The sequence below is a fragment of the Diospyros lotus genome, chromosome 11, assembly GCF_014633365.1.
Source record: "Diospyros lotus cultivar Yz01 chromosome 11, ASM1463336v1, whole genome shotgun sequence".
Classification (NCBI taxonomy): domain Eukaryota; kingdom Viridiplantae; phylum Streptophyta; class Magnoliopsida; order Ericales; family Ebenaceae; genus Diospyros; species Diospyros lotus.
In genome coordinates, this window is record NC_068348.1 from 1,602,917 (window position 1) to 1,629,413 (window position 26,497).

Genomic DNA, 26,497 nt, shown 5'->3' on the forward strand with positions numbered 1-26,497 from the left:
AGTGAATTTGAATATGAGAACTTCGGCCATCCACTACCCTTTACTGATCATTGGGCAACCCCAAGAGACATATTTATGTGTACTTCATATGAAAAAGATAGTAATAGCTAGGGGTGGCAATACGGGTTGGCGGGTCGTAATCGTGTTGTGTTGAGACACACGTATAACACATGTCAGGCTAAATTGAACACAACCCGTTTAATAATCATGTCAAATTCCTTAAATCTGAACACGACACATTTATTAAACGTGTAACACGACACGACCTGTTTAACTGAACGTGTCGTGTCGTGTCACCTGTTAACCTGTTTAACTCGTTTAATTTAAATGGGTCATGCTGTGTCATATGTTAAACGTGTTATTTAGTTTTAAACACGTTATTTCTTATATAATCGTGTTAACGTGTTCAGATCAACCCACTAATCCTTTTGATTAAATGTGTCATTTCGTATAGAATCGTGTTAACGTGTTCGAGTTAACCCGTTAATATGTTTTATTAAATGTGTCATTACGTATCTAAACGGATTAGACGGGTTGACCCGCCTAAGACACAAAAATAATCGTGTCATAAATGGGTTGACCCGTATATGACCTGAACTCGATTAACCCTAATCTTAACCCACTTAACTCCGTATCGTATCGTATAATCGGGTGGTGTCCAAAATTGCTAGGCCTAGTAATAACCACCTATGAGGCATAGAGACGACTCGCGGTGTCGTTTTGCCATTTTCAAAATATTTCTTATAATGAAATATCGAGCAATTTTGGAAACATTTGAAGGCCGTTCGGCAGGGTTAGGAAACGTCCAGGTTGGAGACGGAATTTTTTCCGTCTCTAACCAGCATACTATTCTGAGAGGGCTGCCGCTCTGCGAACCTTTACCTCTCTCAGGTTTACCTTCGTCACAGCGTACAGCTCCTCTCTATCTCTCTGATCGTCCCCTTATCATCGTTCCCCCTTGCTGCCCGGTTGCAAGGTGCTCGATGCCGCCGTCGATTCACAAACACAAACGTCCTTCCATAACGATGATGCTCTAGAACAATAATCTTCGCTTCCAGGAACTTCTAGGGTTTTTGCAGAGGCGTATAACTTGTTGCTTTGCCTTCGAAGAGCAACTGAAATCACTTGTGCTCGGCATCTTCGATCTCTCGCTCTGCTCTTCTTCTCCGGTAGGTTTCTTCTGCTCGATCAACTTCCCCGTTCACATATTTATACACACACACACACACAGATATATATATATATATATGTATACGCACACATTCATATACCTGCGAATGTATGCACCTAAGCGTATTGGTTTTTGAGACTTCATCGTACGTTGCACGGATCATTTTCGACTTACAGTTTTATGCAAAATGAACCTCTGTCTGCTTTAATCTCGAGTGGCTTTTATGGATAAGGGACTTCTTTGGAATCTGTGGTTTCTTCATCCACTAAAAACCCAAGAAATGTATCAACCTTCATAGAGAGAGGGAGGGAGAGAGAGAGAGATAGATGTTATGTTCTTATCTTTAGGTTTTCACAAGTCCTTGCGTATTTTTGCTATCCTTTGTTGCCATTAACAAAACTCTGTTTTCAGCCACAGTGAACTAACTTTTATTTCTAGTGTATGGAATTTGAGATATTCTTGAATCTCACCAAAATCCTTTTGAGTTGATAAATTCTGGGTTCATTTGATGTCAAAAACTCGCAGCCTATCACCCTTTTGTAAAAAAAGTGATGGAGACTATATGTGCATTTGTGTAACCTTAGGTGCTACTCCATTTATTGTAACAACTATTTGTTACTTTCTTTAAAAGGTATAATGGACAATTAAATTAATTTTAAGGAATTTTGGGTTGTTCCTCATTTTTTTTATGTTAGCATTTTCTAGTATTCTCATTCATGGCTGTCTGCCTAACTGGTAGGAGGAATCTGATACAACTTTTACAAAGTAGACAATGCAATATTTAAAATGAGTACTTATTTTGATTGCAAACCTCAAGGGTACACAATGAATTCTATTCTAATTTATTTTATTGTTATCAATGGGAATTATTAATTACTACAATATGCATTCAACTGTAGAAGTTAGAACTATAAACTATATATATATATATGCATTTATATACATGATAAATAACTCTGTATGATTATCTTTGTTTATCTTGTTATTAATTGATTCACTTGGTTCTTCAAGGATTTGATGATGAGATTTGCATCACTAGGGAATTGGCTATATGAAAACAATTGATGATTTTTTCCTAATAAAATTGTAGTCTACAAAACTATTTGGCAAAGTAGTGGAATTCCCAAACTGTTTTGGAGTCCACTAATACAAGGCATGTCAATGTTTGGGGGAAGGCCTGGGCCATTCTCTCTCACTTCTATTTTTTCTTCATATTTTTCATTGCATTTTTCAGCAAACAGCATTAAAGGACATTTCACTTCTTGCATAGGATTTATTATATCTTTTCCACTTGTGATTGATTCTCTGATTTTTGGGAATGCCACAGCAGAACATGTGTTAAATAGCTGGGCAGTTTCTGCAATCAAGGCTACATGAAGTTGTTGGCTGCCTACTGTAGGCTTCTGGATGTGGGCTGTAATCAGTTGAATAAACTTTATGGGATTTGCTAATTGTATGTATGTATGATATTTTATAAGTTATTTTAAAATGATTTGAAAGGGGTAATGGGCGTACGGATGTGAAAGAATCTCGTCTTCTCCATTAGCTAATTTGAAGGGAAACCCAGAAACAACTTGCACCTCATAGACTCTCTGTATCAGGTCCATCTCCTCTTTGCTGCAATCCTCCGCTGGGGGTTTGTTGGGAAGTCTCCGTCTAACTTCAATTCCTCAATCAAAAACCAACACCTCCCCATAAATTGCATAGAAATTGAAAAGGACCAAAAAAAAAAAAAAAAAAAATTTGTGGGTTTTGGGAGAAAGTCGTGAAGCAAACCAACCATCTGATTGACAACTTCAATGGCGTCACTGAGGTTGGAGGCCTGGAAGCCAGTGGAAATCATGGACTTGAGACTTTCGGGATGGTTCACGCCTTTGTTGAAATTGTAGCCCTCGATCTTGGTACAGGATCCATAGAGCCTTTTTTGTTGTTTGAAAATCGCAGAGCATACAGAATCCTGAAACGCTCTTTCATGGCTTCCCCCATTCTTCTACCAAATTGAATATATATCTACAAATTAGCTAATGGAGAAGGCGAGATTCTTTCACATCCGTACACCCATTACCCTTTTCAAAATGATTAAACTTTATGTGCATCATAGCTAATGGAGAAAGACGAGATCCTTTCACATCCATACACCCATTACCCCTTTCAAATCATTTTTAAATAACTTCTGAAATATCAGATATACATACAATTAGCAAATCCCATAGAAGTATATTTAATTGATTTAAGCACAAATCAAGAAACTACACCAGGTGGCAAACAACTTCATATAGCCTTAAGAGAGTTCCAAATTAGCCCCCAGGGCATAGGTCGAGCGGTCGGATGAGAAATATGTCGGTGTCAATCCCGTGGGTTGCGAGGTTCAATCCTCGCCTTGCGCAAGGGCCAAAGACCTAACTTGCGATTTACCTCCCCTGGCATAATTAAGGGCATGAGCACCGGGGGCCGCGCAAGGACGGTCATCCCAAGAGAGGTCCAAATTAGCTAGATTTATAAAAGCCACTTGAGATTAAAGCAAATACAGGTGCATTTTGCATAAAACTATAAGTCAAATTATTTGTGCAACTTACGATGAAGTATCCTCGAATTGTATTTCGTATACCTCTTCAACTCTTTTTTCTCTTCCAGTTTTTGGTAGAAGAATGGGGGAAGCCATGGAAGAGCGTCTTTTGGATTTGGTACGCTCCACGGTTTTCAAAGAATCAGAAACACTTGAAGGTTCCTGTACCAAGATTGAGGGCTACAATTTTGACAAAGGTGTGAACTATCCCAAGCTTCTCAAGTCTATGGTCTCCACTGGCTTTCAGGCCTCCAACCTCGGTGACGCCATTGAAATTGTCAATCAAATGGTTGGTTTCCTTTTTGACTTTCTCCAACACAATTGTTGGTTTTTTTTTCTCCTTTTAATTTCTGTGCAATTTATGGAGCGGTGTTGGTTTTTGATTGGGGAATTGAAGCTAGACTGGAGGCTTTCTGACGAACCATTGGCGGAGGATTGCAGCAAAGAGGAAAGTGACCCGGTGTACAGAGTGTCCGTGAGGTGCAAAGTGTTTTTGGGTTTCACTTCAAATCTCATTTCATCTGGGGTTCGAGATACTATTCGATATCTTGTTCAGCATCATATGGTGAGTGAATGATTTGAGAATGCTTTGATACAAACATGACCCAGTGCTATCTGTTTTAAAAAGCAATTCAACTTTTGTCCTCTTTTTGATTTTAAAATAATTATTTTTATTTAAAAGGAATGCAATTTTTTGTATTTAAAATGCAAGTAGAGTGAATGGAATGAAACAAGTTGCTAGCAAAAGGGGTAGAGGAAGACAAAACAGTAAAGGTTGGTGTGAGAGACTTAGGTCTGATATAAGTATATGAGCCTTGCAAAAAGATATGGCCATTGATAGAGATGAATGGAAAGCTAGAATTCTTGTAGTTGATCCCACATGGTGGGATAAAGGCTCCGTATATTGCTGATTGTTGTAATCAGACATGCAAATACAGGAGGTATAACATGAAAGTTTTGTAATTGCATCGAGTACAAAGTAGACAATCTGGATTTTAACTAGTGTTATTGCTACTGGGAAGATCATGTTATGTCACACTGTCACTTGTTTGTATAAATGTCTGTATTTTAGTTTGAGGATAATGGAATGGTATGAAATGAGTATTTAGCAAAAGAGGTAGAGGACTGGGAAAAACTTGGTGGGATGCAGTTAGGTTTGACATTAATTACAAGGGTCTTATAGAAGATAAGGCCCCATGGACATAAATGAATGGAAAGCTAGAATTCATGTAGTCAACCCCACATCGTGCAATAAAGCCTTGGTATGTTGTTGTTATTTAGTTTGAGCATATTTTCCATCACAGTTGAGTTGTTGTAGGCTGCTTAAACTGCAGACTTGATGGATTTCATATTTGAAGGATTAAAGCCTCTCAACTATTTAGTGATGCACTGTGGCTGGATAGTGTGTGATGAAATATTTTAGCAGCAAATCTTTCATTAATCTGATGTCTAAGTTAATGAATCAGAAATCATTTCTACACATTATTTCACTGCATTGGCTCGATCTTTTTGAAGGTTGATGTCGTGGTTACAACTGCTGGTGGTGTTGAAGAGGACCTTATAAAATGCCTTGCTCCAACATATAAAGGTGATTTCTCTCTACCAGGAGTTCATTTACGCTCAAAAGGATTGAACCGCATTGGTAACTTATTGGTTCCTAATGATAACTACTGCAAATTTGAGGATTGGATCATCCCAATATTTGACCAGATGCTGGAAGAGCAGAAGCAGAAGGTATCCTGATTATTTGTTCTTTAACACTGTACATATGATACAGGTGACTTGCTAGGACATTCCCAATAGAAATATAATACATGTAAATTTATGTTTGCAACCTTCCGTGGCTTGTTGCCCGTGAAATTTCTATCATAATTGTCCTCAATTATCAAAAGTGGATTTTTCCAGCTAGGCTGCAACAATGCTATATTTGGGGGCAGGGGCGGGGGTGGGTGGATTGTAACATGAATAAGTGTAATTAAATCTCGTTAAAGGGAAAATTGAACGTCTCATGAAATTGGAAAACACGACACTTTCCACTGATGCATGATAATATCCAACCGTATAAGATTTTTTTTCCAATTTACAGTTCCAAAGGAAAAGCATTAATACTCTATTAAATAAAGTTTCTCTGGTTTGTACGTGGTTTATGAATTGTGTTCATGCACTAAGAAATGAGTCATAGCATTTACAGTCACTCTCTTCACTTGGGCATTTGCTTTCAATCATGGCCTGGTAACTCTGCTTGCCAATGAACTTGATTGTGTTTTTTGCCCCTTAGGGACATCCAAGCTGTTGAAGCCGCATTCCCTAAATAAAGAGGGTCTAATTTGATGTTAGGCGACCAATCAAAAAATAGCATTTGTTGAATTCTATCCTGACCTATCCTACCTTTTTTCTTTTGTTTTACAGAATGTATTGTGGACTCCATCTAAAGTTATTGCTCGCCTGGGGAAAGAAATAAACCATGACAGTTCTTACCTATACTGGGCACATAAGGTAGGCTTTTGATCAATTCAACGTAAATACTTCCAGATACAAACCCAAACATTTTAATTTGTTACTTGTTTTGAATTTTTTAGGCAACAGATTTAGTTTGCTTTTGACCAGCTGTTGTTTTGGTGTTAGGAATAATAAGTTACTTTGATTGAGTTGCACTGTATGCTACTGGTACACAATTTATTACATTTACATTCTTCCTGCTTGTCCTTGTGCTTGCTTGCTTTAAATCTACGTCAAGCCACTAAAGCATTTGCCACAAACATCATGGACTTCCTTATTGGTTAAGAAACAAGATTTTTAAGGTCTAACAGGTAAGTGTACTCTTGAGAAAGGTCTCCACAATTTAAAGGAGTATACCTTCCCAACTTCTGCAAATTAGTAAAAGGTAAATCATCAAGACAGTAGGAGTCTTGGGAAAAAAAAAATAACGTCAATGGAGTTACTCTAGGATATAAAGTATTATTATTAGAAGTCTTAACGTGAATATTTGCTCATGGATTTTAATTTTAAATTTAGGACTTTGGTTGGTTTAGATAGGGTTATCCTATTAGAATTTATGAGTTTCAGAGGTCATCTGTTACCTGTAAACATGCTACAATGATGCAAGTGAACTTGGCTTTCAAGTACGAAGTTAATTTGGATGTGAATTATAGAGGTTCTCATGCTCCCTCCTCTTCTTGTCTTCTTTTCTTTGTCGTGATCTTGTTCCTCTGAGGATGCCTGGTCCATGAGTTGAGATATACTTCTAGACGTTGAATGATATGAGCTGTTTTCCCTATTCTCTGTCTCCCAAGTTTGGAGGGTTTAGCCATGTGAAACTGTTGCCGTTGTGCATTGACCATTAATTGAATATATATATATTTTTTCACTTTCCCAGAATGGCATTCCTGTCTTCTGCCCTGGCTTAACAGACGGCTCGCTGGGGGACATGTTGTACTTCCATTCTTTCCGCAACCCCGGTCTGGTCATTGACTTAGTGCAAGGTAAACATTCTGCTTCAATGCCATTTCCACGTCCAATATATAATAACTTAAAAGACATATTGACAACTGGTAGCTTTACAAAAAGATATTAGGGCCATGAACGGTGAAGCAGTCCATGCAACTCCAAGGAAGACAGGGATGATAATTCTTGGAGGTGGGCTGCCCAAGCATCACATTTGCAATGCTAATATGATGCGTAATGGTGCCGATTATGCTGTTTTCATCAACACTGCCCAAGAGTTTGATGGCAGCGATTCTGGTGCCCGCCCAGATGAAGCTGTGTCATGGGGGAAAATACGAGGAACTGCAAAAACAATTAAGGTCTAAATCCTCGTATCTTTTGCCTGTTCAGAAATTGCAATTTTAGTTAATTCTCTACTGATTTTGTATTTTATAAATTGGATTCAACCAGGTCCACTGTGATGCAACCATTGCTTTTCCTCTACTGGTTGCAGAATCATTTGCTGCAAAAGCAAAAGAAATCTGCAGAAAGTAAGTCATAAATACAAAATCTTCCTCTGCCAGGCGGTTTTAATGTCATGAAGATGTCAAAGAGGTTGACGAGGTTTCTCATATATATATATATATATATATATGTAACTTGTTCAAACCATCGCAAATGAACCATTCATTTGTACCAGCATCACATTGAGGCTTTCTTTTTTTGAGGGATTTGGCATTGGCAACCCTATGTTTGTAAAGGGCATATTATGATTCGTCAGTGAGGTTCGTAGCTGACTATTAATTGACTAGTTTAAGTGGATATTCATGTTTGTACTGCACTATCTTTCCTTCAGGCTCCTCCTAACTGACTGAGGATGACCTAGAAATAGAAGAACAGAAGACTGATTTTTCATTGTCAATGATTTGAATTATCTTTCTCTGCTGTTGCCTATTTTAAGGCTGCTTTAATGAACAGTATTGGCATTGTACAATCTTGGCTCCACAAATTCTAGCTGTCGCTAATCATTTTTATTTATAATCTTATATTTTGAAAGACCCTAGTTAGTATCATTACTGTGGTCGTCGAGATTACGAGCAACAGAGTTGACAGAAACGTCTGCAAGAGACCATTGAGACTAGAAAGTGAGTGAAAAGTTCATCCATTACCAAATACAGGGATTATTGAGGGCAGCTGCCCTCCTTACCGACTGATTCCTCAGCTTCAAAAATTTTATCAGAAGAAGAACATATTCTTAAATGAACAATGCCAATACTGAACTAACCAATCCTCAAGTTGACAGGAAGAAAGCCTGTGGAGACATCAAGCACCCCCATACAACACTTGCACTTTTAAGTGGTTTTTCTCATGGATAGTAACCAGTGAACGTAAACCCCCTTCCAACAATCTCCCCAGCACAAAACCATGCAAAGCATTCCAGCCCAAATAAGGCGGCAATCCCTGCATCCTCAACCTTCAGCTCTTGCCTGTTCTTCCATAGATGCTTGACATAATCCAGTTCCTTCCGGAATGACTCGTTACGACCCGGAATACTGTTAAGAGTAATCAAGTAAGATGACCATCAGGCAAAATTCGTGTATGCATAGCTAAGTTACAGAGTCAAATTAACATGATAACTTTGACCAAAAAAGGAAAAAAATAAAAATAAAAAAGGTTACTGAGTTACTCCAATGTCAGGACCCTAGTCCTAACTACAGATTTCTTTGAAGATGGAATTGGAAATAAGGGAGAAACTGACAAAGTAATAGCGGGAAACCAAAAGAAACGAGGGAGAAACAAACAGAATAATGTGGGGAGGCAGAGAATTGAGGAGGAAACTAGAATTCTCATATACCTTCTCATATGATCGGTATTGTGGATTGTAGCTTTAAATATAAAGCTATCCAACAGTTATTTATAGCGGTTACAACAATTACCACTTCTACTTCCACTACATCTAACTACTCTTAATTCATAACTGTAAATAACAAATGAATAAAAAAATATACCAGAATAAAAATTACTTCCTAATTTATCTAGGTTGTGACATCCAAGTAAAACACTTGCCATTATTAGGCTAAAAGCAATTTTTGTATGAGGTGCATCAACAAATGCATCCTCAAAACAAAAGGTACATTTTATAAAATATACTGGACTATTGTACAATTCCAATACAGATTACCAAATGACATTCTAGCTCCTAACTAGGTGACAGTATCTGAACTATATAAATCTTTTTCCCATCGAATAATATTCTTGGGTGAGTAGCACACATATACTTCTCTTTCAGCAAGCCAATATTTAGCAGGTCTAAAAGAAATATGTGAACTCTAAGAGTTTCCCTGTCCTTGACATTGCAGTTGCAGATCATTCAAGACGTTTAAAAAAGCTCAACACTAAACCTACTCTTCTAACTAAGAGAGCAGTGGCTGGGGTAAATGATACTGGAAACCCAAGTTTATGAATCATTTTGAGCAAATGAGTGCCTTCCGGCCAGTGGAGATAGGCCATTTTGCATCCTTCTAAATACATGTAGACTTTGAGTAATATATCCCAAAGTCAACATATTGTTAAAGAAAAAAAGTAATATAGTGGCAGATAAGTGATAAGCTTGCATTCATTTGAGTCTTCTAACCCCAAGGAAAGTTCACTGTGAAAAGTTATATTATATGACAACTATCAAATATATCAGCTATAACTAACACAAGAAACAAATAAACATCTGATTAGTTGGATAGATAGGCTTATACTCCTTAAACAATCAAGTGAAACCATAAGGAGTATATCAACACTGCTCGTACAATTACAAAACCCAATTGCAAACTCAACAGAGTGTATTATGAGATCCAAGTGGGAACTATAACTTCATTTTTGTATGTATATTTGAAAAGAGAACAGCTGTACACTAAAGTTTATGGTCAAGCCAATACTATCTATTCAGCAAAACATAAAACCCAATTGCAAACTCAACAAAGGTACAGAAGGGATAACCTAGCAAGTCGAGTGTAAAACAATTGCTTGGCCAACAGGTTGCATTTCTCAACTGTTGGTGGCTCTTGAATGTATTGCTTGTTCTTTTCCAACATCTGCTTGTAATATGGAACTCCATGCTTTACCACATATTGTGAAACTTCCGAAGCCTTACATTGCAATTGTTGCAATCTTGATGCCATCAGTGCCCTGCTTTACAACTGAACATGTAATTACTAAATGAAACAGTCCGGGAGATAATTGAGTTGCTAATCAGATAAAAGCAAACATAAAATTTCTGCCATACAAGAATATAGCCCATCTAAAGCGAAGTATAACTGTTATGGTTAACAGGAGGAATAACATCGCTTCTACATCCAGGTGATAGCTATAAAAACAAACCAATACACAAAGCAAGTAGCAACGCCCCATACGCTGCATCAAAACCAATCAAGGTTACTTTCAAACTGCTGTTGCTGTTGTTGCATTCTCGTACAAGTAGGAAATTGCTTACTCTATGCCCCTACTTGTAGTCTGGATACATTGATAAAATAATGAAAGAGATGTTGCTTGCATGCTGATTTCATGCTTAGCTTGCGCCATTACTTGTTGCACACATGTACACCTACGTGTTTGCGTGTTGTTTGCATTCTTGCTAGGTAACTCAGCAACCATATTTGGTGCCATTCAAGATAAGTGTTGCATGCTCGTTAATGGTCTCAACCATTACATTTTTCAATCCCTCTGCCAAAACGTGAAAAGATGAAACTTTATGTGCATCATAGCAAATGGAGAAGAAGAGAATCTTTCACGTCCGTACATTCATTACCCCTTTCAAATCATTTTTAAATTTCTGAAATGTCAGATCTACATACAATTAACAAATCCCATATAAGTTTGTTCAACTGACTACAGCCCAAATCATGAAGCTACAATAGGTGGCAAAGAACTTCATATAGCCTTAATGGCAGAAACTGTCCAGCTATTGAACACATGTTCTGCAACAAGTGAAATGTCCTTTAATGCTGTTTTCTGAAGAAATGAAAAGAAAAATTGGAAGGAAAAATAGAAGTCCCTTATTCATAAAAGAAAAAATAGGGTTTTTCTTGGATGAAGAAACCACAGATTCAAATGAAGTCCCTTATTCATAAAAGAAAAAAAATAGGGTTTTTCTTGGATGAAGAAACCACAAATTCAAAAGAAGTCCCTTATTCATAAAAGAAAAAATAGGGTTTTTCTTGGATGAAGAAACAACAGATTCAAAAGAAGTCCCTTATCCATAAAACCCACTCGAGATTAAAGCAGATAGAAGTGCATTTTGCATAAAACTGTAAGTCGAAAATGATCCGCGCAACCTACGAAGAAACCAATACGCTTAGGTGCATACATTCGCAGATATAAGAATGTGTGTATGCATATATCTATATATGCGAAAGGGGAAGTTGATCGAGCAGAAGAAACCTACCAACCAGAGAAGAAGAGCAGAGCGAGAGATCGAAGATCCGAGCGCGCAAGTGATTTCAGCCGCTCTTGTAAAGCAAAGCAACGATTTATACGCCTCTGCAAAAACCCTAGTTCCTGAATTCAGTTTATTGTTTTTGAGCTTCACCGCCATCGGAGGGCGTTTGGTCTAGTGGCATGATTCTCGCTTTGGGTGCGAGAGGTCCCGAGTTCGATTCTCGGAACGCCCCTCTGTGTACCTTTTGCCTTCCTTTAACAATGTTTTGCAGTGATTAGGGACATAAATGAGCTGATCATTTATAAGCGGTTCGGTATTTCACTTGACCAAATCTCATTTGAGTTCGATTCTTAAACTAAGCGGGTCGAGTTTAGACTTACCATGTTTGATTAAAAATTTATAAATAACACGTGAATAAATTCGTTTATAAATATATTATTTAGTTATCAAATATTAAATTATTATAATAATATAATTAAATTAAATATATTTAAAATTATTATATATATTAATTTAATTATTTAACATAATATTATATAATAAAACAAAATAACTTGTAAATAGACGTCGAGCTCATGTCAAGTTCAACCCTGAATTCAACTCATCAATCTTTTAACAAACTAAGCTAGTTCGAGTCTAAAAAAAGACTAGTAAGTCTAGCCTAAACTCAGTAAAGCTCGATTCGATTCAATTATAACCCTAGCATTGACGATGATGAATAGAGCTTAATAATACTTAGATATATAAATATATATATAGGTAATATTACACATAAATATTACCTAATGAACCCATAATTCATCCACTCAAAAGGATTTTAGTGAGATTCTAAGGACATTTCAAATTCAAGAACCCATAACTCAATTATTATATATATATATATGTGTGTGTGTGTCTAAAGTGTGTGCCATGACTCAAAAACTAGAATCCTCAACCTACATGATTAGTTATATAAAGTTGTAATGATTACGTCTCCAGTGCACAGGTCAAGTGATTGATCACAATAAACTCAGATTCGCACTATTAGGTTGTGAGTTCGATTTCTTGCCCTGCGCAATGAGATAAAATCTCCACTTACAATTTATTTTCTCTTCCAAAATCGATGGCACGAGTAACAAGAGACCGCGCAAGGACGATAATCCCAAATTGTAATGATTGGAGGATTATGTGATTTTCTGTACAAAATTACCACACATTTAGTGAATTATCCCATTATAGTAGCATTACAAAGATAAGCTCAAGGTCGAACTACATTAAATTTTACATACGATTGTGCATGCATGTTTCTATCCTAACCCTATAATTTGAAATGAGTTCAGGTTCTTGGAGCATTAGCAATCCTTAACTCCAATGTTGCATCCGATCACCTTTGAGAGCTTTGGCAACTAGTGCATGTCCTTATGAGAATATCCATAATTAGGGTTTGTTCAATTTTGTTGTCAATTTTCATATGTTCGCTTGTTTAGCGATTTGTGTCTGATAGTTATCGGTTTAAGGATTTTAAGTGCCGATCCCAAGAATGAGTCAAAACCAAAAGTTCCAAAAATTGGGAGTCCAAGAGGAGAGAAGATAACCTTAAGGCCAATTCATATTTTTGTCTCTATACCTTTATAATTTTGTTATATAGTCATTAAATTTCATTGTTTCAATTACACTAATGAATATGATCTTCAAGTCAATTAAACTCTTATATTTTAATTTAATTTTTTTTTTTGCATGACAACTCGAACTTTTCATTAATCCTAATTTTATATTTTCGAGTAAATTTAACCCATATATTTTCGTGTATATATATAAAAAAAAATGATATGACAAAATACACATCACACTCTATTCACATCAAAATATAAGAATTAAATTGACTTAAAAATACAGATTTAGATATATAATCGAAACAATGAAAAATTTGGATTCTCACATGAAAAAAATATCAAAACACGAGTTAAATTAATTTAAAAATGTAAGTTCAAAAATGCAATTGAAGTAACAAAAAAATCGAGTGACCACATGTAAAAAACGGGAAAGTTTAGGGACAAAAATATAGGGTTGGCCTAACCTTGATGCTTCAAGTGGTGGATCCAAATCAAGCTCTGGTAGTGAGCCTGTTCTCAAGAAGCACGAGCTTGTTTCAGCTTTGATTTTGCATGAACATGGGGAAGCTAGTGAAGCTCAAAAATGGGTGAGTCCACCCGGTAGAATAGGAATGCCAGCAACATGCAAATTGGATGAATCCGTCGAAACCATGCAGTTAAGGACAAGATCGAGATGGCTTCTTTGAGAGAGAGCAACAGAAAGAAGAACAATTGCAGCAAGTATGAGCCTATTCTACTGGATGATCTTAAGATCTTCAGAGAATCCATCATCAACGAGCTTAAAGTTGCTGGAGAGAACATGTTTAGATCGATGAGAGAAGAGATGAAACAGTTGGCAGCTCGGCTGTTGAGTTAAGCATTCCTAAAGAGCAAGTTCACCATTGCCAAACCACTGGAAGTACTCCATCTAACGAAGAAGAAGAAGAAGCGATGTATTCTGATCAGCCTACCCACCATACAGCCTAAGCGACAAGATGAAAGCCACGCGATTGATTCTTCTCGCAACTATGTTCGGCTAGGAGAAGCCAGGGATGAAACTGGCGAGAATTTAGAGCCAACAAAGTCACTGATCGTTGCAAGTACTCATAGAAGATACCTCTCAGGCATCCAGCAAGCAAACCATTTGGGAGCATTTCTCAAATGGGTTCTGAAAGTAAAGAGTTACTTCCATCAACACTACATCCAAGCCTCAAAAATGGGGACCGGCCCCGGTCCCTCTCATCAGGGATTGAGCAATGGTCTTAACATGGCATGCCAATCAATCGAGAATCCATCCCATTAAGGTAAGAATTGCGATCTGAGGGGGAGCTCTAAGATTGTCCGGTGGAAGCCATGCTTCATTAAAGGACTTTGTTGCCGACAACTCGTGTCGCCAGATGAACCCTAAAACTGATGGTGGACTTCTGGTTTTTGGATACCAAAATCTGAAAGATGGTAATCTGCACACAACCTAGTAAGAGTAATGAAGCAGTGAGAGGTGCAAAAGAATTGAAATTCTTGATTGATAGTTCACCTGTGCCTCCTTTATTTTTCATTCTTTCCTAGAAGGGAAGAATTCATAGAACTCCACAATGATACTCATTCAACTTTGGTTTGAATACAGAATAGAAGTTTCCCCCATAATTTTCTCTATGACTAGGGTTGAAATCTTTCTAAAGATGAGCCAGCACGCAAGTTTCCCCCATATTACTTGACACGTGTGATTTATGAGCCACGGGTTCTCATTGACAGAAAAAGACAATAGAACAACTTGGTTGGAAACGAGCAGAGGGAACAGTAGGAGAACAATTCTTTGATAGTCAACAAGCTCCAAATTTAGGGTTCTGGCTCCATAAGGATTATTGCAACAAATGATTACAGAACCTATGTGGTCATCATTATCATCACAAGCCTTAATCCTGGTAAGTGGGGTTCACTACATGAATTATGGCTCTCCGATTATCTCTACCAAACATAGATACCCGAAAAAACCTGTACACTAGACCATATACTTAGCTATATTCAAACCAACAAGGTGACAGAATAGACAATTTTCTGGTTATTAAAGTACCATTACATCTGCTGTATCATAACCTTGAAAGTTTAGGACAAATGCATTACAGAATCAACTCAAGGAAGCTATCAGTTTGGACCTGTCAAGCTCATGCTGGATTCCCACAAATTTCTTGCCAGTTCTGCATTTTTAGCCGTGGCACTCGTCTTGCCTATATTACTGTCAGAGAAGTACTGCCCTGTAGCACCCTTAACTTGTGGATGCAATGCCACGTAGCACGTGGTTGCAGCTCCCTAATACCAGCAAGGAATCAAATTAATTAGCAAAATTTGAGAAAATATCATCATATTAAGGTTGGCTTAAAGATATCAAACATCTTTGTGGGCATCATCATAGGTCAGACACAGAGCACAAAACAAACCTGTGGAATATTTTTCAAGAAATATTTACCAACCAAATTGAGTATGCCTGCAACCAGACAAATTAGAAGACTTTTAAGCACATTTAATAAAAGAAACTAATTATCCAATTCTTACTGAATATATTAAATTCAAAAACTCAACACACATTTTGTTTCAACCATACTTCATGAACAGAACTATTCTGGCACAGTTGTTCATTCTGTGAAGAATGCTAGATTAAGCATATAAAATAAGAAGGGACCTATTTACTTCAGTTACCAGGTTATGTTTTCAGAGAAAAAAAGAGACAATGTTTAATGCTAGTTTTAGTTCATATGACTATAATGACAATGATCCCATGCCTTAATCCAACTAAGTGGAGTTGGCTATATGAATTCTAGCTTTTGAACCATGTCTACATAGCCATGGCCATTTCTTTTGTAAGGCCATTTTTGTCTAGAATTCATTATACAAGATCCGGCAATTTTTATGTTGATTATTAGCTATCTTAGGCAATCATCCTCCTTAGTTTGAGCTTAAGACAAGTTGTGAATGGTAGGAATACCTTCAACACTAGATATGTTGAGGGGTACTCAATCAACAGAGTTTTAGTTCATCCGCCTACTTGTTTAAAATAAATTCTCCAGAAAATCATCTCTTGAATGCTCAAAAACTGCTTCGATTTATGTGGAATTATGCCACAACCAACACAACAATCTGAATTTGTATGTAACTTTTTACAAACAAGGACAAATGAAGTTCAAAGGCTCAAAATTTTACCATCAACAAAGCTGTGGTGACGCGTAAGGTTGGTGGCAATGGATCCTGGATGAAGCGAGTTAGCAGTTATCTCAACCCCTTCTTCCTGGATAATTGTACAGAATATTACCCATCATGAACATTACTGAAGAATGAAGCAAAGATGCAGGCATCTGAGGTTAAGACCAATTAACTGTATCATTCATGAAATAATTGAAGATGATTCATCACATAAGATGATGTAACTACTTAAATTCACAAAAAGGAACATTTTATAAAATAAATCAGCTCCATCTTTTCTTTTTAGTTTTTGACAAATTAATCAGATCCACTTCTAACAGTAACCATGTTGGCACAGATATAGGCTGTGCCTGTTGTCCTTATGAACCACAAAATGACCAAAAGAAACCACTCAAACTAAGCTGTTAAGTTATTACATGCAAAATTAGTCATTCTCTGGTGAGATTGAGAGATTCTCATAGCACGAGACAAGGCTCAAGGGACACTAGTTCTTTAGTGTATTAATCAAATAATCATTAAACCCGCTGACAATGCTAATCAGTTTTATGGCTTTCTAAGGAAAAAAGGTTTTTGAACAACAAGACTTGATAAAAAGAACAGAAAATGAAAGAAAGGTTCCTATGAGGATTCTCATCTTTCCATAAATGGAGAACTTCCATATTATGTAATATGAATGGACCTAAGAAAAAGCATGACTTAAAATAAGTAACAGGTTAGTTCAGGAAGGCAGCTGAGTTTCTAAATTTGATTAAATGTCAATTCATTGGGTTTCAAATTCCAAAAGAATCAAGTTGAGCCCTGTTTTGATCCTGATTGCTGGCGAGTGTGGGGGTTTCTGTTCAGGATGAACCTTTTGCTTCGGTTCCTGGAAAACTGCAGCCGCTTGGCAGCAAAGAAACTTTTGAGGAGCCGTAGCTATCATGGAGGCTTTGGCAGGCACCACCTCAAAAGAATTTTGAAAGGGCAGCAAGCACATGGTGTTAAAGGTACTTGGACCAGTTGCAATGAACAAGGCTTAGCTGCCTATTCATGTCATGATCTTCAAAGAAATATGATTTGGCTATCAAAAACAACTGCCTTAACATAAAAGTTCCAGGATAGTTAAGTACCAAGAATATCACTGACTACCTTTAAGCGCTTTGCCAGCTCATTAGCGTGCAATATGTTAGCCAGCTTTGACTGTCCATAGGCATATAAGCTGTTGTAACTGAAAAGTATAAAAGATAAATTAAAATAAACTAAGTTGGGAAATTAGTTTATCTACAGGAAACTCTATAAAATCTAATGAGCACATTAATTTTTTAAAGGACATCAGGCATGAAAGGACAAAAAGTTTAGATAAAAAAAAATGGTGCACTGGATTTGGAGAGTATCATTGGCTTTTAATAGACTTTAACATGGAAGAAGCGCATTTTGTAAGATAAATACATAATATGATACGTGCAAAAGCAAAAACAAGTTTCACTACACAGGAAAAAAGGGCATTAACCGAAAACTGAATAGGTAGAGAGCTCCCAGACACACCTTATGAAAGGTTAAAACAAGAATGCTGTTTCTGATTACCTGGACTCATCATTTATTTTGTCAAAACGAATTCCTTCACGGTAGGCAAACCAATGACCATCTGATGAGACATTAACAATCCTTCCTTCTTTCTGGCTTTCATGTGCCGTAGTTTTCATGATCTTCAACAAGAGATTTGTTAAAAGAAAATGACCTGCAAAAGGTTAAAATATACATGCACTGTAATTTTAATGAATTTGACAAGTGAGCAGGGTATCAACATGGGATCCAGAGAAAGTAAAATTTTCTGTATACATGGAAAGGAACATCAACAACAACAATCAAAAGCCTTAACCCCACTAGGTGGCCTTGGCAACATCAATTCTAGAACTTGATACAGCTTTAAGTCGTAACTGTAAGGCCATTGTATCATATGTTATGTCTAAAGGTTTCCACCAAGTTTTCTTTGGTTTTCCTCTCTCTTTCTCTCTCTCAATACAAAAATATCCATGCAACGCTAACAAGGCCATGTTATTTCCAGTTTCAGGTAAAGTTTTTTCTCTAACTAAACGATTCTCTTACGAAAGAAAAAGAACAAATAATAAGGGTGCCCTATGTATGAAGCTCCCATCTTTGCAAGGGTCAAAGAGGGCAGATTTATCATACAACCTTACCCTTGCTTTCCAACGAGACTATTTCCACAACTCAAACCCATGATTTGCTAGTCACGAAGGACCAACCTTAACAAGAGCCACCATGGCTCGTCCTCAAAGAAAGCAAACAGATATGTGAAAATTTTACAAAAGTAGTAGTAAAGGAGATTTTCAGTGTCCGAGGCAGCTTGATTGACAGAACAATTACATCCTTATTGATATTAGACCTAAAATACAAAACCAAACAATGGAAAGAGAAAAAAATGGAAAATAATATCCTGTCAACTGAAAGTTACATCTTCGGTAATTCAGTAGACTAGCAGGAAGTCATTATTTGAAAGGCTCAGAGGACAATGGAAATATTTGTCGAACGTCATTACTTCAATATTGAACGGAAAGAAACAATGACGATAAAGAACCTTCTTTCATGTCAAGCTTAGCGCACATGCCAAGGAAGCCCTTAAAGTTATGTAATGTTTGACCTAGCAAAAACTAGTGTTTGGTCATTTTCTACTTACAGTATTTTTTATTTTTTTTTGCAGAAATTACTGTAAAATTTTGATAAAGCAGAACTTACCCAATCAATGTCAGCAAGTAATGAACTTGTGTAAAACTTGACTCTCCTAGTTCTTGGAGAAAACTATAGAAAGTTGGCCATTGCCATAACTGACTCTTTCAATGCTTGTAACTGTTTTCTAACCCAACAAAAATAAACACCAGCCAGCTATTGTAACTTACCTAAATGGTTAGTTGCAAACTGCAGTTCTATGTTATCTTGGGAAAGCATGAAAGGAGGAGCCATAACCCCTGCATTGTTTCTGAGAGAGAAGAAAATCTGTTCACGCATTGTCAAGATAAAGTAAACTGGGAAAAGACCTAAAACAAGTTACGTAACTCATACATTTAAACTAAATCAGACAGAAGGATATTATGGCTTTGTCATTCATACATTAGGAGGTTGAGAGGAAGGCCCGAGGACTCATATTCTGAAGCAAATTTCCTTACAGATGCCATTGAGCCAAGATCTAGCTCCATAATATCAATCTTAGCATCGGGCTTTTCCTTAAGAATAGCTTCTTTGACTTTTCTCCCAGCATCTATATTTCTTACTGCCATAAGTACATGTACACCACGCAATGCAAGGACACGCGTAGTTTCTGTGCCAATACCACTCGATGCCCCTGAAGTTACACAAAATTTAGAGCAATGAGATGTCCAAAACATGAAATTTCACCAAATTCTGAACTCAGTGTCAGAGGAACTAATCCTAGTCTTTCTTTCTTTTTTTGTTTTGTTTTTTTTTGGGGGGGGGGTTTGCTGGGTAAAATTCTAACCCTGGTCTTCCCAACATGTAACTATCATCATTGCCAAGTAACAAGAAACTCAAAAACATTTCTAAAATACAAGATTCAGAAATACATGAACCAGGAAAATCAAAACAAAAATTAAAATAAAAAATTAACCAAAAAAAACCCTCAATTGATAGGGCAAAAGAGACTTACAAAGACCTTAAGATTAATTGAACAGAAATAGGCTATGACACATTACAAATTCTGGCATTTCCTGGGAATAGTTCAATCTGATATCAAGTACATGTGGCGTCTCATAGGGATTCGAGAAACAGATATGGAAATTTAGCCATCTTCCAAGTTCAACATAATTTTGTGGTCCTCTCAGTTGATCTATAAAGTGGAATAAGCTAAAAGAATATCTTCCAAATCCTCAGAAGCAATAAATGATATGGTTTTGGGATAGTGTTAATATGTCAGCACAGAAGGGCGAAATAACTTCATATTCTGAAAGGAAAAATGGCTTGATCACTAGAGATTTCATACCCTAAAACTAGCAGCAAATAAACCCCATCTGCAAGGCCTGTTACACCACTTACCAAATTCTCATACAAGTTACAGCTGATAATTAACTCAAAACTCAATAGATCCTTTTCGGCATAGGCTATTTACAAGATATATATATATATATAAAACGGAGGCTCCCAAAGTGCACGAGCTCCGGCTTTGCAAGGGTTGAATGAGAGTTGTATTTCTACATAACTTTTTCTTTGCCTTTTTTGCAAAGAGTCTATTTTCAAAATTCGAACCCACCACCATCTGATCATAAAGGAGCAATATTACCAAGGCTCGTCGGCCCTGCACTATTTTACAAACTACATCGAGTAAGTTCAGGTGCTTCCATTTTCTTGAATCAGAAACATATGTAATAAAAATCAAACCACCATCAAATTGAACAGGACAGACACCATAGAGACTGATGCCTCAACCAGTCCATCGAAAACAATCAAACATGTGCAGATTAGAGAAAGGAAGAGAAAGAGATGACCTGTGACGATGGCAGTGAGGCCAGTTGCATCAATTCCTTGGGTAACTTGCTCGGCTGTGGAACTGGCTGAGAACCCAGATGGCCCTTTTATTCCAAAAATCCACATTTTTTGCTCCCAATTTAATCACCAGACACTCCCCCAATATGTGTTCTACTCTGAAAAGTGAAAACCAATATAAAGCCAGTAACGCAGTTTGCTTCTCTCTCTCACTTTACATATATTGTATTGGGTGGGGGATTTAGACTTCGAAAGTTGGGAACTTGCTTGTTTAAAGTTTTTAGGGGTTCTTCAACACAATCAACACTGTACCTTGAAAGATCGCATTTTTTTTTCTTCTAAATTTTAGCATAAAAATATGAAATTTATTTTGTCTTATTGCATTGGTACTATGATATATAAAGACAAATTCTAATTCGTGAAATTAAGGTAGATATTTTAAAAAGTTTTAATTCTTTTTAATTTAAAAACATATTATTTAATAATTTTAATTTGTTTTTACATTATTTTTTATTTTTTAAAATAAATAATTAAAGATCATTTTCTACCTTAAAAATTGTTATCGTTCAGATTTATTAATTAAAAATATCATTATTAAGTAATTTAAAGTCTACAAGAAAGAACGATTAAAAAGTAAAAAAAAAAATTTCGCACAAACATTTCGATACTTAAATAAGACACTGAATACTTAAAAATTATATTGAAACTAGTATCAGATATATATTTTTTTTGAAATAAAATTTATTTATTTATAGAAAAATATAATTTTTTTGAAATCTACTAAAATTAAAATTTTTCTTGACATCTATTAAAATTAAAATTTTTATGAATAATATATATCATTTTTTAGAGTTCTCTCAAAATAATTTATAAATATCAAAGTTATCTTGTTTGGCTTTGTTGGAACCTCCCATTAGGGCAAAATTAGACCTTTTTCGCACAAAAATTTATTTTAAAACTAAATTTTGTTTTGCAAATAATTAAAGAAATATGGGTAGTGGAGTTGCATCATAATCCACTTATGGGTGGGTACATATCCATTTTCATATGATATGGTAAAAAAGCCAATCATTATTAGAATGAAAATAGAAAATGGCTAATTATTTTAATAATACCGTTTTTAGATATTTATATTATAAACTGTACCAATTTATATTTTTTGTTAGGTAAGTGGTTAATTTATATATTTAAAATAAAAAAATATAAATTGGTACATTTTATAAATATAAAAATTTAAAAATGTTATTAATAGTAACTTTTATCTTTTTAGGAGATATATATTTTTTGTATATTATTTTGTTTAAATATTTGAAATTAAGCAAAAAAGATAAATGTAAGAACTAAGAACACACTTTTGTTCAGTTTGGTTACACAATCAAAGGTTACATAATTAAATTGAATTGGCGAACAAACTAAAAAACTTAATAAATTAAAAATTAAAAAATCAAACCAATTAAAAAAATAAAAAGAAATTAGATCAAACAACCCCAAAATAAAAACAAACAAATCAAAAAAACTCAAAATTTTCAATTGATTTGGTTATTTTCTTTAATATAAAAATTAAACTGAATTAAAATTAAAATTTAATAATCAAACCAAATTAGAACATGATATATATATATATATGTTTTAGAAAATTTCATTTACTTCACAAGTATATTTCCTCAAGTAAACCATATTTGTTTTATTTTTCTTATGTTTTCAATGTTTTAATCAAACTAAATATTTTAAAATTTTAGTTTAGATTACCAGTCATCTCTCCAAAAATTTGATAGCCAATGATAATTAAAAATATTGTAGAGTTAAATATTGTACATGAATTGAAAGTGTTTTCAATCATTTTAATGCACTTATAAAGTCTTTTTTGAGATTCAAAGACAATGGTAGGACCAACTTCATTGTATGACATGAAACAGTAGACACTAAATTATCATTATATGCAAAATACAAGGATGATATCACACTAAAGGCCGGCCGGCCTATAAAAATAAAAATGAAGTTATCCATAGCAAAAGCTGTCCAAGAATTTGTCATTCATACAGAGACTTTACACACAAAACAAGCATATCCCAACAATTAAGTTCCACAAGAGAGACTCAAAATACAACAGCAAGATATATATAGAGAGGATGAAAGAGGAGGAGAAGAAGAAGAGGGGGGGAATGTCATCATCTCATCAAACAAGCAAAGTGGGGTGAGATGCTCTTCTAGGCCCTGGACTTGAAAGGAATGGCTCTGATGATCATCTGATGGTATGCAGCAGCAAGAGCAGCTCCAATGAAAGGTCCCACCCAAAAGATCCACTGCATTTGAGCATCCATCATTATTAGGTTTGGTATAAGGTCTTCTTTAAAGATAGAAATGACTGACTAGCTAAAATTTAATTCATGTAGTCGATCCCCGCATAATGCGGGGTAAAGGCTCGATATGTGGTACTTACATGGTCATCCCATGCGTGGTCCTTGTTGTAGATGATGGCAGCTCCGAGACTCCTAGCCGGATTGATGCCGGTTCCGGTGATGGGGATGGTGGCCAAGTGAACCAAGAACACTGCAAACCCGATGGGGAGAGGAGCCAGAATCTGCAGTCACAGGAAGAGAAGAGCTTAGATCCCGAATGGAAGGTGAGATGGCCCAAAAGTTAGTTTGATTAGCCACGCATTAAGTTTTCGTGCCGAGTTTTGTAATGAACAAGAGCAAAACAAAACAAAACCAATACCGGGTTGGTGTCTCTAATGCATTTAGATAACCTTCAGTCACAAAGAAGCAACTTTCTTACTGTTGTTACCAACGCTTTCCTTTGTGTTTACAAGGTCAAGGAGGTATGGTGTCTTGGCCTAGAGCATCTCTCATATTTCCAAAGGTAATTGTCCTCACCAGCAATGCTTTGGGATTCCCTTTTAGGTGCCTAGAGAACCCCAGCAAAGTGGGTAAGATGTCGGGTTCCCTCATGGATCCCACACCCTCAAAAGTCACGAGCACCGGGATCAATTTTCAAAGATAAAAGGCTCAAGGCAATCATCCTAATCCGCAACCTTTCAATCAATCAAAGTCGCACCACCCTACTGTTACTACCAAGACACGCCTCTTGATTTACAAGGCAAGAGGGCATAATGTCTTGGGGGAATAAAGCATCTGTCATATTTCCAAAGCAATTGTTCTCACCAACCATGCTCTAGATTCCCTTTCTACTAAAGGCACATCACAACTGCCTAATAAAGCAAGCATCGTGATCCATTTCCAAATCCATAGATTGATTTCTGAAGCAGTTCACAGCAAAAGCACTAAGCACCAATTAACATGAAGAAAAAACCAAATATCTAGCTAGCGTGATGCAAGAACCAAAAGAACGTTAAAAAGCACAAGCAAAAGAAAAACAGAAATCAAGCAAAGAAACAAGTTAGGTTCTGTAAAGAAGGAATCCAAGTCCTAGACAACAACAAGAAGATGAAACAAGATTTGTTAGAAAGAGAGGTGGTAAAGTAAATCAAGTAGAATGGAAGGGAGGGAAGCATACAGGGACATGGGAGTCTCTGGCATTTCTCTTGGCATCAGTGGCAGAGAAGACAGTGTAGACAAGGACAAAGGTGCCCACGATCTCAGCACCAAGGCCATCACCCTTGGTGTAGCCATGCTGCACAACATTGGCACCACCGCCCAGAGTCTGGTAAGGAGTTGGCTGGAAACCCTTGACAACACCAGCACCACAGATGGCACCAAGGCACTGCATCACCATGTAGAAGACAGCCCTGGTTAGGGACAGCTTCCTGGCCAGGAACAAGCCAAAGGTCACAGCTGGGTTGATATGCCCTCCTGCAAAAACGGTTTTTAATCATAACAAGTTAAGACAAAAAAAAAAAAAATAGAGAAGAAACAAAAATTCAAGCAGAAACAGGCAAGTGAGAAGGAAAAACAAAACAAACTACACAACCTAGCCACGGATCTAGCCATTACTCAAGAGAAATGAAATACACCAAATTCTAAACAATAGCTATGCAACCATATATATAGAGAAGGACAAGGAAAAAGCACTAAGATGATAACTTTTCCCTTGTATGTTTCTTAACACTGAAGGATGATCAACCAACACAGACAGATCCACAAACATAAACCTAAAAACACCCTTTCAACTAGCCAAAAAACTAAAAAGTGCTTACCATGAAAATAGGAAGAGAAATCAGTGATACTTGTCCCAACAACCCTAAAACCCTACAAAGGAAGAGGGGGAGGGGGGGGGGAGAGGAACTAACCCGAGATACCAGCCGTGCAGTAGACAAGGGCAAAGATCATGCCACCAAAAGCCCAAGCAATACCTTGGATGCCCACGGAGGCACACTTGCTAGGTGACCTGGACACACCCATTACAGTCAAAACGGTGATGTAGAGGAAGAGGAAGGTGGCAGTAAACTCTGCAATGCCAGCCCTGTAAAAGGACCATGACGTCAACTCCCCTGGCTCAAACAATGGAGCTGGTGGTGGCTCCTTGTAGTCCTTGTCTGTCTGTGCTGATGTTCCCAAAGGTTGCCTCTCTGAGAACTTGTTGGCTCCAAGCTTAACATCTTCTTCCTTACCCTCCATATTCTCTCTCTTCCTCCTCTCTTCTCTTCTCTCTCTCAGAGACTGAACAGTGAACACTAGCAAGAAAGCTTGTCAAGGGAATACAGTGAGAGATTGGGGTATTGGCTGCTTTATAGATGAAAAGTCTCGTTCTGCAAAAAGATAAAGTGGGTACTGATTAATGCCCTTTACTTTTGTGAGTTCTTCAAATTTGATTAATTAAATCAACTTGGCAATAAATTTTTTGCTGAAGGTTCTGGAAGGGGAAGAGGATGTTGACAGGTTTCTGAATGGTTTATCTCTTTCTCTTAGCATCCGAAGAGTTGTCAGAATGATTTGTTCCTTTACTTAGATAAGTTTGATTAGCTGTAATGGGCCATTTGCTTCATCCACATACTTTATGATAATGAATTAGGAAATACAACCCACAATTCTAAATTCACAGCTAAATTAGAAGGGGAGGTAATATTTATTTATTAATCATTTGGTCACTTTAGCTAAAGGGAAAAGCTGTTGGCCTGGCGATGGGCCTTGCGGGGGGAAATCACACCCACACAACCGGAAAAGGAGGAAAGATATCGATTGGTCCAAAGAAAGTAGCCGTTTTTGGACCGTTTGTCAAGTTACAGCCATGGATGATCACATGGCAGGAAAATTTTATTTACAATCATATTTTTTTGTTTTTTATAATTTATTTTTAATTTTTTTAAAATATCTTGAGATAAAAACTTATATTTATCTTCTGTTTAAATTTTTGACACTCAACCATTTACCATTACTCATCAAGTATGTGTACTCACTTTCTCATCCACTATTGTTATAACTATTTTTCTTATCCACAATTGAACATCGTATAACTATTATTATTCAACATCGAGCATTACGTAATCACTATTATTCAACACTGAACATTGGTCAACCTAGTTCTCCTCGCCATGACCAATTATCAATTATTGTCAGCGATATTGATAAAAAATTATTATCCACAAATGTTTATGCTAGAGTTTAACGAATAAGATAACGATTCGAGCTAGAAATAGCATAATTTACAACATCAATCACTAGTTCAATCACATAATTTACATACACAATAGA

The 26,497-nt window shown here is 36.5% G+C and overlaps 4 protein-coding genes and 1 non-coding gene across 11 annotated transcripts; 2 read left to right on the forward strand and 3 right to left on the reverse strand.

Annotated features, from left to right (window-relative positions):
- Positions 1-793: 793 nt before the first annotated feature.
- On the forward strand, positions 794-8,137 carry LOC127813149 (deoxyhypusine synthase). Of its 5 annotated transcripts, none has more exons than XM_052353948.1 (8): positions 794-1,169; positions 3,806-4,026; positions 4,135-4,302; positions 5,253-5,471; positions 6,147-6,233; positions 7,114-7,219; positions 7,305-7,540; positions 7,632-8,137. In XM_052353948.1, exons 2-8 carry the CDS (start codon positions 3,820-3,822, stop codon positions 7,713-7,715), a joined length of 1,107 nt encoding a protein of 368 aa, XP_052209908.1. In that variant the 5' UTR covers positions 794-1,169; positions 3,806-3,819; the 3' UTR covers positions 7,716-8,137. The 5 variants fall into 5 exon arrangements, with proteins under 5 accessions (XP_052209908.1, XP_052209909.1, XP_052209911.1 ...); XM_052353949.1 differs by having other exon boundaries at positions 5,253-5,465; positions 6,144-6,233; XM_052353952.1 differs by lacking the exon at positions 794-1,169 and having other exon boundaries at positions 3,879-4,026; positions 4,139-4,302; positions 5,253-5,325; positions 5,448-5,471.
- Positions 8,138-8,306: 169 nt separating this feature from the next.
- LOC127813150 (uncharacterized) lies at positions 8,307-11,759 on the reverse strand. 2 transcript variants are annotated; one of them, XM_052353953.1, is made up of 3 exons: positions 11,596-11,759; positions 10,152-10,351; positions 8,307-8,713 (listed from the first exon to the last, which is right to left on the reverse strand). In XM_052353953.1, exons 2-3 carry the CDS (start codon positions 10,331-10,333, stop codon positions 8,527-8,529), a joined length of 369 nt encoding a protein of 122 aa, XP_052209913.1. In that variant the 5' UTR covers positions 10,334-10,351; positions 11,596-11,759; the 3' UTR covers positions 8,307-8,526. The 2 variants fall into 2 exon arrangements, with proteins under 2 accessions (XP_052209913.1, XP_052209914.1); XM_052353954.1 differs by having other exon boundaries at positions 10,152-10,340; positions 11,596-11,739.
- On the forward strand, positions 11,750-11,821 carry TRNAP-UGG (transfer RNA proline (anticodon UGG)). Its single transcript has one exon. It is a non-coding gene; the product is annotated as a tRNA-Pro (tRNA).
- A 3,334-nt stretch (positions 11,822-15,155) lies between these two features.
- LOC127813658 (short-chain dehydrogenase TIC 32, chloroplastic-like) lies at positions 15,156-21,070 on the reverse strand. 2 transcript variants are annotated; one of them, XM_052354748.1, is made up of 8 exons: positions 20,849-21,069; positions 19,461-19,692; positions 19,250-19,329; positions 17,919-18,072; positions 17,484-17,562; positions 16,356-16,440; positions 15,596-15,642; positions 15,156-15,467 (listed from the first exon to the last, which is right to left on the reverse strand). In XM_052354748.1, exons 1-8 carry the CDS (start codon positions 20,952-20,954, stop codon positions 15,303-15,305), a joined length of 948 nt encoding a protein of 315 aa, XP_052210708.1. In that variant the 5' UTR covers positions 20,955-21,069; the 3' UTR covers positions 15,156-15,302. The 2 variants fall into 2 exon arrangements, with proteins under 2 accessions (XP_052210708.1, XP_052210709.1); XM_052354749.1 differs by lacking the exon at positions 15,596-15,642 and having other exon boundaries at positions 20,849-21,070.
- A 1,758-nt stretch (positions 21,071-22,828) lies between these two features.
- On the reverse strand, positions 22,829-25,559 carry LOC127812682 (aquaporin PIP1-3). The gene is made up of 4 exons (XM_052353185.1): positions 25,096-25,559; positions 24,363-24,658; positions 23,287-23,427; positions 22,829-23,149 (listed from the first exon to the last, which is right to left on the reverse strand). Exons 1-4 carry the CDS (start codon positions 25,421-25,423, stop codon positions 23,054-23,056), a joined length of 861 nt encoding a protein of 286 aa, XP_052209145.1. The 5' UTR covers positions 25,424-25,559; the 3' UTR covers positions 22,829-23,053.
- Between the last annotated feature and the right edge of the window lie 938 nt (positions 25,560-26,497).

Coding starts and splice junctions, on each gene's coding strand:
- LOC127813149 (XM_052353948.1), top strand. CDS start 3,820: ATGGGGGAAGCCATGGAAGAGCGTCTTTTGGATTTGGTACGCTCCACG. Junction 4,027..4,134: donor TTGAAATTGTCAATCAAATG/GTTGGTTTCCTT, acceptor GGGGAATTGAAG/CTAGACTGGAGGCTTTCTGA. Junction 7,220..7,304: donor GGTCATTGACTTAGTGCAAG/GTAAACATTCTG, acceptor CTTTACAAAAAG/ATATTAGGGCCATGAACGGT.
- LOC127813658 (XM_052354748.1), bottom strand. CDS start 20,954: ATGTGGATTTTTGGAATAAAAGGGCCATCTGGGTTCTCAGCCAGTTCC. Junction 19,330..19,460: donor CTTCCTCTCAACCTCCTAAT/GTATGAATGACA, acceptor CTTCTCTCTCAG/AAACAATGCAGGGGTTATGG. Junction 18,073..19,249: donor GTTTGCAACTAACCATTTAG/GTAAGTTACAAT, acceptor AACCTTTTGCAG/GTCATTTTCTTTTAACAAAT.
- LOC127813150 (XM_052353953.1), bottom strand. CDS start 10,333: ATGGCATCAAGATTGCAACAATTGCAATGTAAGGCTTCGGAAGTTTCA. Junction 8,714..10,151: donor TTTTACACTCGACTTGCTAG/GTTATCCCTTCT, acceptor TACTCTTAACAG/TATTCCGGGTCGTAACGAGT.
- LOC127812682 (XM_052353185.1), bottom strand. CDS start 25,423: ATGGAGGGTAAGGAAGAAGATGTTAAGCTTGGAGCCAACAAGTTCTCA. Junction 24,659..25,095: donor CTGCACGGCTGGTATCTCGG/GTTAGTTCCTCT, acceptor CCGTTTTTGCAG/GAGGGCATATCAACCCAGCT. Junction 23,428..24,362: donor CCAGAGACTCCCATGTCCCT/GTATGCTTCCCT, acceptor CTGTGACTGCAG/ATTCTGGCTCCTCTCCCCAT.